The sequence below is a fragment of the Mytilus trossulus genome, chromosome 7, assembly GCF_036588685.1.
Source record: "Mytilus trossulus isolate FHL-02 chromosome 7, PNRI_Mtr1.1.1.hap1, whole genome shotgun sequence".
Classification (NCBI taxonomy): Eukaryota; Metazoa; Mollusca; class Bivalvia; order Mytilida; family Mytilidae; genus Mytilus; species Mytilus trossulus.
In genome coordinates this window covers 41,825,787-41,838,622 of record NC_086379.1, presented here as the reverse complement: position 1 = coordinate 41,838,622, position 12,836 = coordinate 41,825,787, and the positions used below count along the sequence as shown (strand labels likewise).

At 32.5% G+C, this 12,836-nt stretch overlaps 1 protein-coding gene across 1 annotated transcript; it reads right to left on the bottom strand.

Annotated features, from left to right (window-relative positions):
• Positions 1-4,261: 4,261 nt before the first annotated feature.
• On the bottom strand, positions 4,262-4,945 carry LOC134726409 (type IV pilus biogenesis and competence protein PilQ-like). The gene has a single exon (XM_063590812.1). It carries the CDS (start codon positions 4,943-4,945, stop codon positions 4,262-4,264), a length of 684 nt encoding a protein of 227 aa, XP_063446882.1.
• Between the last annotated feature and the right edge of the window lie 7,891 nt (positions 4,946-12,836).

The window sequence follows — 12,836 nt, the reverse complement described above, 5'->3', positions numbered from 1 at the left end:
GGCTCAGAATTACAAAATGACAAAGTCAAGAGTTTTTTATCTGAAACTAATGAATTGGTGACAAGAACACCTTTTAATCTAAATTGAATCCTTTAGGAAATTCAAACTGGATACAATATAATAGAATTAAACTATCCACTCTTACATGTACTTCACTTCATATATTCCTTATTTCGTACTTTATTTGGCCTTTTAAACATTTTTTGATTCGCGCGTCACTGATGAATCTTTTGTAGACGAAACCCGCGTCTGGCGTTAATCTATAAGTTTAATCCTGGTATCGAGGATGCGTTTATTTACAGTAATAAAACAACGGAATAATCTATACACTGAATTATAAGAACTATTTCGTGTTGTTTACCAATAATGTTGATTCTATTGCATATTGTATAAGATGTCTGATATATTCACACTGGACATTAGGCAGTTAACTATATCAATGTTAAATATTTCTTATCGTTCATATAAATTAAAGACATCCAAATATCCATAAAAGGAACCAGGATTTTGTCTTGGTTCAGTTATAATGCTAATATTATACTGATTGCAGAACCTTACAATTTTTATCAGTTTTTACTAATATCAACATATTTTTTGTGGTTCACATTTATTCAAATATTACATTTCATTTTCTATGCAAAGATCAAATATCTAAAAATTCATCAGGGATTTTTCTTCAAATAAGTGGAGCATCGCAAATGTATAATATGAACAATAACAACAACCTTGTGGAACACTAATTTTTAAGTATAAATGTGTATAAAACAAAAATATTTGGCCATACATTATTTACATGTTGAACCATGTTGTATCCATGTTGCATAATATGTCTGATATATGTACACTGGACCTAAGGCAGTTAATTTGTGGATCACTAATTTTTAAGTATAAATGTGTATAAAACAAACATAATTGGTCATACATTATTTACATGTTGAACCATGTTGTATTAATCTACTGTACAATTCTAAGCACATAATTTAAGCAATCCTATAATGGTCAAAATCAAAAGCTTTATTTAAAAAAAAAACAACATCTTAATATATTACCCTATGAACATGTATGTATTAATCTCAAGTTGTATAAAGAAAGCCTACTCGTTGAATATCATGAACGCATTGGCCTCGGCCCTACCACATGTAGTTATTGTGTCATATTACTGTTGTTATGAAACAATTCTTTGAACGTGTAATTTAATATTTGGCAAATGTGTAATATGAGAGCTTTTACAAAACGTCTTTTTTCCTTTCTTAAATGCTATATATATAAAATCATATTTTGATCACAATATTATAAGCAAACATAAATACAAATGTCAACTTGACAAACATTCTCAATATCTAAAGTATTTTGTTTTTAAATATGTAGGACTCTAAAGTGCGATGGGGACGCTAAAGTACGATGGTCACGCTAAAGTGCGATGGTCTACGCTAAAGTACGATGCCTACACACGCTAAAGTGCGATGGTGCGCGAAAATATAGAAGCAATAAAACTACGATGGATTATGACGTGAACAGTCTTTTATACAAACAAAAAATGAACATGCCGTAAGATAAATGTCGAATATTTGATTTACAACTTCAAAGCAAATGTCATGACTTACACAATTAAAACATGATAACCATGTTTTGTCGCCTGAAGCAAATGTGGATTTTTCGGTGCTAGAAGAAGGGCTTTTGTCCTACAGTCGACCATCTTACTATACAGATACAAAAGTATACGCATAAGTATCCTTTATCCTGTTTCTATTTGAAGCTAACGGCTACATTGAAATCATTGTGTATGTTGCAGTTTACTTTGCCGTTCCCGTTTAAATATTGTCGATTTTAATGAAAAGTAAAGTCAGTAAAATAAAGGTTCTTTATGTTTCCATGCGTAAATCATAAATTGTCTGCTAAAAAAATAGAACGAATTTTGTATTTGTAATTTACAATAACGACTTTGAGAAAAGATTGCTCACATTAATGATAGACTGTGTGAACGGCAAGCTACACTAATTATCCAAATATGTGATACCGGTATGACATAAAAAACTAAAACATATACAGGATATTAAGATTTTTGTCACACCTAAATTACAATTTAGCAATTATTACGTGGTCGTTCTTCTTAATTTAAAACAATGATCACTTAAGCCTACGGGTAATTATAAAGCCTATCAAATATGTCATAAAACCTTGTCCTAGCTTTCGCGAGAAGACTATTTTTTAAATCCGTGATCTTTAATATTTTAAGCCCTTAATCATTACCCTTTTAGTCCATCGCACTTTAGCGTGATAAACCATCGTACTTTAGAGAACAAACAGCCATCGCACTTTAGCGTGATGCACCATCATACTTTAGCGTAGACCATCGCACTTTAGCGTGGCCATTGCACTTGAGAGTACCATCGTACTTTAGAGTCCTACAAATATATGAACAAAAAAATAAGCAAATTATGTTTTTTTGTTTTTTCAATTTTGAATGATATTTTTTAATATATTATCTCACGCTTTTCACATTTTCTTGATCGTTAAACTTGCTTTATCATTGTGGTGCTGTTCTAGATACCATTAAACTGCAATATATAATTTAGAATTATGATATAGTATCTTAATGTTTGTAGGTCATATAACTACGCAGGTATTTTTGAATCGTGGTGGTCGTTTTTTTGGAGATTCAACAGAAACAATTTTCGGTAGAACAATTTCGACCACTTCACGAATCAACTCGGATGTATACAGACTTGGGATAGCGAATAATGAATTTGGTATGTTATTTTTTTAAATCCGAAAAATACTGCACGCATCACCCTATAATACATGTGTCTCATAAGGATCTTTTTAGAAGAATAAGAGCGAAAAACTAAATCATAATCCACGCAACAAAGTTGCAGAAGGTGAAATGTTTGGAACCGTTCGTCAATAAGTCAATCCGTCAGTGCTGTTTTCGTCATCGCAACTCCTCTGAAACCGCACTACATAATTTCATGAAACTGTGTAGATAATAAGGACACACGTTATAGATGTACATATCGACAAGACATAAGGATTAATTTTTTTCTATGAGATATACCCCTTTCACTTAGAATTTTGGCCGAAATATACTACCACAACAGTTTGTCGTTGCAACTCCTATGACACATCACAACAGAATTTCATGAAACTTTGTATATAATTAGGACATACAATGTTGATGTGTTTATCCACATGAAATAGCTGTGGATTTTTTTTTCTAGGAGTTGTGTCCCTTTGAATTGAGAATTTCGGCTTAGATATACTAGTGCATTAGTTTGTTATCGCAACTCCTTTGAAACAACACTAGAGATTTTTATGACACTTTGTAGTTTATGAGTTAATGAGGACACAATATGTAAATCTGCTTATTAACAATAAAATTTTTATCAGTTGACTTCTGTAGAGTTACAAAAACATTCCACTTAGGAATCTAGTGAGATTTTGTTTGTTTGTGCAGTTGCAATGTGGGGGCATGGGGTATGTACGCGTGCTAACACAGGTTATTAAATTATTTTAGCCTAGTTAAATAAAATTCAACAAAAACGTCAAGTAGACTGCAACTGTTACAAAAGTACGTATGTGAATGTATACTACGCTTTTAAGGTTTAAAACTGGAAATACATTACATGGTTGGAGGATAAGCTTGAAATTGAGAATTCACATATTTATGAAATATAATATTACCTTACCTTACATGTTGTTCCTTTAACATATTCACCGTTTCCATTCTTGATTTTATAACAAAGCAAACGAAAACTTTTGGACGGATCGTTTTTCCATCCACGTATTTGTTGCGTAAACACATTTACACATGAGCATTTTAGATTACAGATTAGTGTATAATTACAGATTTGTATTTCATTGTATTAAAACTTATGTTTCATTGTAGATTTGTTTATCAGAGTTCTTGTTGGAGGAGCTTCATTCTTTGCAATTACAAGTATTGTTCTCTTGGTTATGTAAGTTAAAAAGTAACCCATTAATGCATCGCTGAATAACCTGAAAGGCCTTATCCAATTGAAGGAAGATAGTGGGCAATTTTTGTTTTATATAGAAAGGTGGTCCATCTTCTTAAAACAATAATTATAGTATTTAAAAGTTTTAAAAACTAGTAAGATTTTATAGATTTCATTTTAACAATATGGAAAAGGATACAAATGTGTTTGTCGAGTAAACTTGGACCGAAGCGTAATTTGATGTCCATCCCAGCAATCGACAAAGGTGTGTTTGGTCAATCCTTAGCATGTTTTACCAAACGAAGCCTTCAAAGTAAATTGCGTTTCACAAGCCTTGTGTTCATTTGATCTTTTGACGGGGCTATCATTTGATCTTTTGACGGGGCTATTATTTGATCTTTTGACGGAGCTATCATTTGATCTTTTGACGGGGCTATCATTTGATCTTTTGACGGGGCTATCATTTGATCTTTTGACGGGGCTATTATTTGATCTTTTGACGGGGCTATTATTTGATCTTTTGACGGGGCTATCATTTGATCTTTTGACGGGGCTATTATTTGATCTTTTGACGGGGCTATTATTTGATCTTTTGACGGGGCTATTATTTGATCTTTTGACGGGGCTATCATTTGATCTTTTGACGGGGCTATTATTTGATCTTTTGACGGGGCTATTATTTGATCTTTTGACGGGGCTATTATTTGATCTTTTGACGGGGCTATTATTTGATCTTTTGACGGGGCTATTATTTGATCTTTTGACGGGGCTATCATTTGATCTTTTGGCGGGGCTATCATTTTATCTTTTAACGGGGCTATCATTTGATCTTTTGACGGGGCTATCATTTGATCTTTTGACGGGGCTATTATTTGATCTTTTGACGGGGCTATCATTTGATCTTTTGACGGGGCTATTATTTGATCATTTGACGGGGCTTTCATTTGATCTTTTGACGGGGCTATCATTTGATCTTTTGACGGGGCTATCATTTGATCTTTTGACGGGGCTATTACTTAAAGATGTTAGAAACGATTATTAAGCTAAACCCGAACCAATCAAGTCTTCTGCGTTGTTTCTTATAATCAATTATTGTTCTTAATTAATTATTGAATACCTCTCTCAAACAGTTTGTATACATGTATGATCTATACATTTTTTACTTAATGTCAGGAATTTTACGAATATTCAACACTAATATACTTCTTAGAAGATTTTTTTAATCTTCTTATCCAACATAGTCTAGATTTCAGCGAGAAGAAAATAACACAAACTAAAATTGAGACCACATGTACAGGAGCTTTCATGTCAAAAACCAGAAAATCAAGAAAACATGGCGTACAAAAGAAAAGGGATAAAAAGACAAATCACAATATTATAGTAAAAGACAATCTAAAGAAGTATTGGCGTTGCCTTAGCAGTCTGTTTTTAGACATTTTTTAACATTTTCATAAAAACGGAAGGTTTGTCTAGCCATAAAGTTAAGAATATAGCAATTATTTGCAAAACATCCGTTTTTATGTATGTCGGCGTTCGTTTTTGCAGTTCAGTATTTCTGTTGTTTTCATCTAATTGTTGATGTGTGTCTCTCTGTTTGACTTTGAAACCCGATCTATTTTCGCTTAATCGATTGATGATTATTAATTATTGATTATTGATTATTCCACCTATTCCCTATTCAAAATCATCATGCGCACCTGTAAAAAAATATTGAATACAAAAGCTTCAATGCTTTTTTCATAATTAGTGTATTAGTATGTTTAATTCTAATAATCGATTATGGATAACTGTCAATAGAATGATTTGATTTTTTTCTTAAGAATTTAATTATCGAAAAGTTCAATATAGTTTGAGATGCTTAAGTCTGGAAAAATCATGGTGTTTTTTGTGTTAACCGTCAAAGAATGCAATGATATGATCAAAAGTAACAAATAAATTTACTGACCACTGTAAATTATTTTGACTATTTTATTTATTGTGTCTGTTTTGTTCATGCATCGTTGTAAATATAACGGAATTTGATGAGACTGTTGTAGGAGTGCGAGGGTTGGCGCTGTAAAACTAGGTTGGGTCCACCATTTTCTGCATTTGAAAATGCCTGTGCCAAGTCAGGAATATGACAGTTGTTCACCATTCGTTTGGTGTGTTTTGTCATTTGATTTTGCCATGTGATTAGGGACTTTCCGATTGAGTTTTCCTCGGAGTTCAGTATTTTTGTTATTTTACATCTAACTACGGAGTGATTCAATATTTACAATATCGAAGCTGTGTGACATGGATGTTAGTTCGATAGGCTTCTTTTGCAACAATTATACCAATATAGTCTGACTTTGTTTCAGTATCTATTTCCAAAGGAGGAAATTGATGAAAGCTTATTTCACATCTTTGACTCCACGACAAGATGAAAACAACTATAACGAAATACCTGAGACTAGTGTAGGCCAACATTATGCAGTGGAGCCATTATATGAAAACACTGCTTCAGGATGTCATTGTTCTCTCCAACAAAATATAGATCAAATACAACACATCATTACAGCAGCATATCCTGTTCTTTCAAATGTACAAGAAACAAGCGATGACCATTATTCATCAATCTCAGAGTAAATTGAACATGTCGCAACATGTTTTGTAAATATTCACGCTTCGGATATACGCATATGCATGCACTATGCTAATTTATACCTTTAGCGAATTGTTCCTATATTTTTGTAGCTGAAACAATGTATCTGGTTTTTTTTATGTACTCTATGAGTGTTTTTTTGAGTAAGCAATACTTTATTTTATTAATATTCATTATTATAGAAAATAAAAACATACCATATTATGTATGCATGTGCCTGTCCAAAGTAAGGAGACTTCAATTCAGTGGTTGTTGTTTGTTTTTGTGTTACATATTTGTTTTTCATTCATTTTTTTGTACAAAAATAAGCCCGTTAGTTTTCTCGTTTAAATTGTTTTGCATTGTCCTTTCGAGGCCTTTTATAGCTCACTATGAGGTATGGGATAAGCTCATTATTTAAGGCCGTATGGTGGCCTATAGTTGTTCATTGCTGTGTCATTGTCATCTATTGTTGAGGGTTGTCTCATTTGCAATCATACCGCATCTTCTTTTTGTTTATATGTATGTTGATTGTATAGGAAGAAAATTGGCGATAACACTAAGAGAAAATTGGAGACTTTACAATAACGTTTAGTTGATAACATCTGTTTTATTTTATCTCGGTTGGCGAGTTAAGTAAGAAAATATTTGTTTTCATTTTAATACTAACATGATCAAAATGACAGGATTTTTATTCACTGTCAGTGCATTTCCCTTCAAAGAATTTGTGAATTATAGAATTTTGATTTTAATCATGATAGTAATCAAAGGTATCAGGTTGATATTTTAATGACACTCAGATCAAAATAGTTATAGAGCCAAACACATACAAATTTGAAGAGCATTGGAGATCCATTTTTTTTTTATTTGTGCCAAATATGGATAAGGTTATCTATGCCTTAGATAAAAATCCTTAGTATTTCGAAATATTCATACTTAAGTAAACAGGAAATTTTAAAACAAAAATGACCCCATAATTGATATCCATGTCAACACCGAAGAACTAAATACTTGGCTGGTGATACCCTCGGGGACGAAACGTCCACCAGCAGTGGCATCGATCTAGTGGTCTACAAAGACTCATCAGTGACACTCAGATGAAGATCAAAATAGTTATAAAGCCAAACAAGTACAAAGTTGAAGAGCATTGGGGATTCATTCCATAAATTTGTGCGAAATTCGGCTAAGGTAATCTGTGACTAGGATACGAAAATCCTTAGAATTTACAAAAAAAGTCATAGTTTATTTAGCACTAACAGAAAATTAAAAAAAAAACGCCATTAATGAGTCTAAATTGTTTGATACGTTCAGATTTTGTACCTTGTATTGTATTTTTGTTGTACATTACATATTTGTAAAGACGTGTTTGAAGTGAAAATGAAACTGGCTAAACTATTCTTAAAGTTTTGATGTATGAGCTATAATCAGAATCAGACAAATAAACAGGACATTGCAAAATAAAAGGATAGACAATCAACACTACCATATGTTGAGCGGTAGCTCTACATCGACCCGAGTATTTGAAATAGGGATTTCTGTATCAGAAAATATGAAACAACACAAACAATAACTATCTGTAGTTGGATGGTAGGTATTACTTTTTATTTCACTGCATTTACTTCATATATTTTTGTATTACCAACCCTTCACCGAAACAATCTGTCAAAAAGAAATTCATTTTTCGGTTATGGGAGGTTAATTCAAACTTTAATTTGGTAAACTTTTTGAGCAATCGCTATTGTAAAAGGTCAAATTCTACTTACCAAGTACAATAAATATGTAAAACATATTAGCAAAGAAAGGCGTACTAATAAGTTTTCTTGCCTAAATTACCCTTAACTCATCATCAGAGTTTATGCGTTAATTTTCTTCATAAATAATAATGAATTTTACCCACTTTAACTTTTCTCTCTCTTACTTTGAAAACTATTAAAGATAAACAGCCTCTTTTAAGTGATAAAAATTAAAAGTTCTACAAATAAGTCAGCATGGCAGAAATGATGAGTCGAGCTCTTAATTTGCGATTTGACCAACATCTTGGATTTTACCTTTTATTGTGATAACTATAAATAGACAATTCAAATGGCGAAAAAGATCAACAAGATACGATCTTTAAATAAGTCATATTATATATAGAAAACAAAATGATCAGCAATACAATATCAAGAAGAAAAAACACAAGGTCGGAAAGATTCCACACTTGAAGATGCACACATACCTAAATTCGCGATATAATTCGAAACCTCGATCTCGTTATATCACGAGTATCGTGTCACTACATTTGATAAACACTAAACATGCCAAATGGTTGTCGTTGCCAATGCGACTTCAATCTAAGCACTAGCAAACATGAATATGTTTTCTCTATACATTAAATTTTTAGAAAGCGCTTAGCTTTAAAAGTGTGTCCAAAAGTCAACCGGAAATTTAGAAGTAATAACATCAACACAAAACCAGTGATACAGAGAGATGAAATAAGTGAAAAGAATAAGAACACCTGTAAAAATGAAAGCAATACAGATTGTGAGAACTATGTTGAGCCTTTGGGAATGCATCCCAATATCGTTCATATGGACATAATGGATGAACTTTGCCAAAAGGATAGCATTGGTGTTCAAACGGACGAAACAAAATAATATCTATTAGTATTATAATTATAATCTTAACTATATTTTATAATTGATATTTTTTGTTGTTGCTTAATTAAACAACCAAAATAATAAATTTACCTCGCTGTAATCATCATTTCAGCAATCAGCTATGGCATGTTTCGGTCTGTCCTCGACCTGTATTAATCAGTTCAGATCTTCACAAAAACGCGTTTCTAAGCTTTTTAATCGTAAAATATTTTAATTGGACTATCACTGTGTGATGTTAGACCCGATTAACATGTTGAACTCGAACAAATCAGGTCTTCTCCTCCATTTCTAGTGAACAAATTAAATAGAAACTGTGTGTTCCTAACTTCCTATCACGAAAAACATTTCAATGAAAGATAAAAGTTTTCCATCTTGTTTTTGTAAAGTATTAGCTGGTGGAAAAAATATAAACCTAAAATAACTCGTTCGTTCCGCTCAATAAAAGAAAGCTACATTTTGTGACTCGCAGCTAATGTTTGACAGTATCAGTATTCTAGAAACCTTATCATCCGTACTACTCATTATCCATAATCATCTTTTAAATGGCAAGTCTGTAAATGGTAATCAACGTATTGTTCAATATACAGCACTCATACATTTTGAGTAATTGAGGACACTGTAACTTCGACCGTCTGGAAGATAGTGATGCATGCAATAGTTTGCCAATAACAAAATAATTAAAAGCCTGGCCCCGTTTTCACTAAAGATACGATACAACATGTCGTATCGTAATTATATATCGTAAATATGCATACGATATGTCGTAATGTGTATTCTTCAACGTTGTCTTAGTACTGTTGTAGGTTCCTCGCAGTTGCTAATGTCGTACATTAACAAAACAATCATTTTACGTAACAGAGGAGGATTTTGTTCAGCAAATGCCCGAAATGAAATCAAATTAAAATTTGAATTCAAACACTTTCAATATGTGATGTCACATTAAATGCACTCGAACGATCTGTTTTACACTTAGCAATTCAAATAAAAAAATGTTTTGACCAGGATTTTTTTTATCAAAGTATTGAAATGTAAGTATTCTAACTTTTTTCTTTTTTTTCTTTAGTTTTTGAAAATTTCATCAAATACTTAAATTCTAACATTCGTTTTAAAATTAACTAGTTTAGTAGATGTTTAGGCAAACTTTGAAAATACTAAAAACTTGACGAGCAGTTTTGATCATATAAAGTTGAAATCTTCAATTGTACATTAAAATGGTAAGTAAATAAAGGCAACAGTAGTATACCGCTGTTCAAAACTCATAAACCCATGGACAGAAAACAAAATCAGGGTAACAAACTAAAACCGAGGGAAACGCATTAAATATAAGAGGAGAACAACGACACAACACCGAAACGCAACACACACAGAAACGGACCAAGCATCAGACAAAATCCCACGAGAATAACACATATAACATCTAAACCAAATACATGAATTTGGGATAAACAGGTACCGTGCCACGTCTTATCTTAATATCTCAAAAATAAGAGAAAACAAACGACACAACATTAAATGCAACACACACAGAAACGAACAATAATATAACAATGGCCATCTTCCTGACTTGGTACAGGACATTTTTAAAGGGGATTAAAAACGGTGGGTTGAACCTCGTTTTGTTGCATGCCAAACCTCGTAAGAATACAAAACAGACAAAAAGGGAAAATGTGTATCAATATCGCGTTTGAAGTACCTGCATGTAAAGTGCGAAACGGAATAAAACGGAAAAACTTAACTCGCAGATTATCTTATATGCTAGATAAAAGAATATGTAAAGAAAAGCTTCCCCGTTTCTCTCCAAGCGGTGATACTTTGGATATTTCACACCTTTGCCAAAACCCCAAATAAATTAAACCGGAGCACCTAATTTTAGAGTCGCACAGTATAAAAATAGAATGAATTTTCTGTAGACGGATAACAGTATACAAATAATCATTTACTGTGTTGTCTTATCTGATGCAGGTAATTTTGTTAATTTTTTACATGTCTTGATTTGAGTTTTTTGGCAAACGAATACTCTTGAGGCTTTTTTGCGGCCATCCGTTTTGTCGATCAACGTTTGTTTTTCTCATATTCTTTTTTCTCTTGAAACTCATCATATATTTTAGATAGTTCATACTTTTTTTAGCATCTCTGGTCTGTGTACTGCTTTGACTGCTTATATAATTTATGTTTTCATTGTGTCGTTGAATATTTTTCAGACCTCGGGCAGCACGACTTCCTGGTTTAACGATGGATTCCCCAGGGCCATTTTTTACATTGTGTATAGCTGTGTGTACCCTTCCTTTGTAGTTTCTGGTAAATGATACATTGATAAGTATAGTTTTGCACGGTTAGTTGCTTCAGCTTTTTGTGTGTTAGTGTTTTTGCATGTACGGTTTAGCATGGTAGGTCCAAGGCGATATTTTACGCATTCACGTAACAATGCTGCTATGTTCTCTGATTTATTTCATTTAAGGTGGTACCTAACACTACAGGGAGATAACTCTGTAAAGTCAGCTAAATGTTTTAATTACGATGGGTTTTTATAGGGAATATCAAGCTTCTCAGTGATCAAATTTGGTGTTTGTCAAACTGCTATATAACCAGTGTAATTTTTCTGACAAAACGGTTGGTTCAAAATTTCTGAAATTTTTATGTTTTGGTTAAAGGGTCAAAGTAAATACTTTGTCAAAATTTTATGAAAAATAAACGAGTCAAATTAATTTTAGCAAAAGTGTTGGTTACCACCTTAAAGCTATTTTTCAAATAAGCTGATTTTTCAGACCATGTCTTCAAACTGTTCCTTTTTTAACAAACAAAGGAATATTTTGTTCACCCGTTATGATCGCCCTGATAGCAAGAAACTATAGCATGACATGCATATGATAGGTGAACTTTTACCCGTACAGAGTTCATATTGAATTTATCAAAGGCAGCATTGTATTCTGCCTGACAGCGTGCTGCCATATCTAATGCAAACCTTTTGAACATTTTATCTTTCTCTTAAACTAATCGATAAGTTGTCTTTAAAACCCTACTTCCGGTAAAATCCAACATGGCGGACATTATACTAAAATAAGCTTATTATTTAGGGAGGGTGATTGAAATGTGTTTTATTGTATTGCTTCTATCATCAAATTATACAGGAACCTTTTTGTTGATGCTGCTAATCGATACAATGTGTAAGACATATGTTTCAAACTTTTACTTCCGGATATATTCAAAAAGGCGGATATAGAAATATTATTTTTTTTATTTTGATGTTCAACTTCTTTTCAAAATGTAACATCACATTTCCATCGGGCAAAGCCCTCGTGAAATATGAATATTCTTAGGTGAACAAATCTTCATATCTCATCATGCAAGGGAAATACATGTATTTGTCATATACTTAGCATTGATATGATAGCTTTTGAATATGTGTAATGAGCGGAAGTACACAAGCCATAACTTCCCATCCGGGCTGATAACCCATATCAGCCCAGGTTGATAACCCATATCAGGGACGTCTCGTGCAAAAACCCATAATAGTGCTTCTCGTGCAAGTTACTTCCGGTGTTTCTGGTATCGATTGTTTACTTTTCCATTGTGACATCAGATATTTTTTATGACGACGTCAAAATTTACGGAAACTTTTGTGATGATAGTTAAGTACTTGCT

Coding starts and splice junctions, on each gene's coding strand:
- LOC134726409 (XM_063590812.1), bottom strand. CDS start 4,945: ATGATAGCCCCGTCAAAAGATCAAATGATAGCCCCGTCAAAAGATCAA.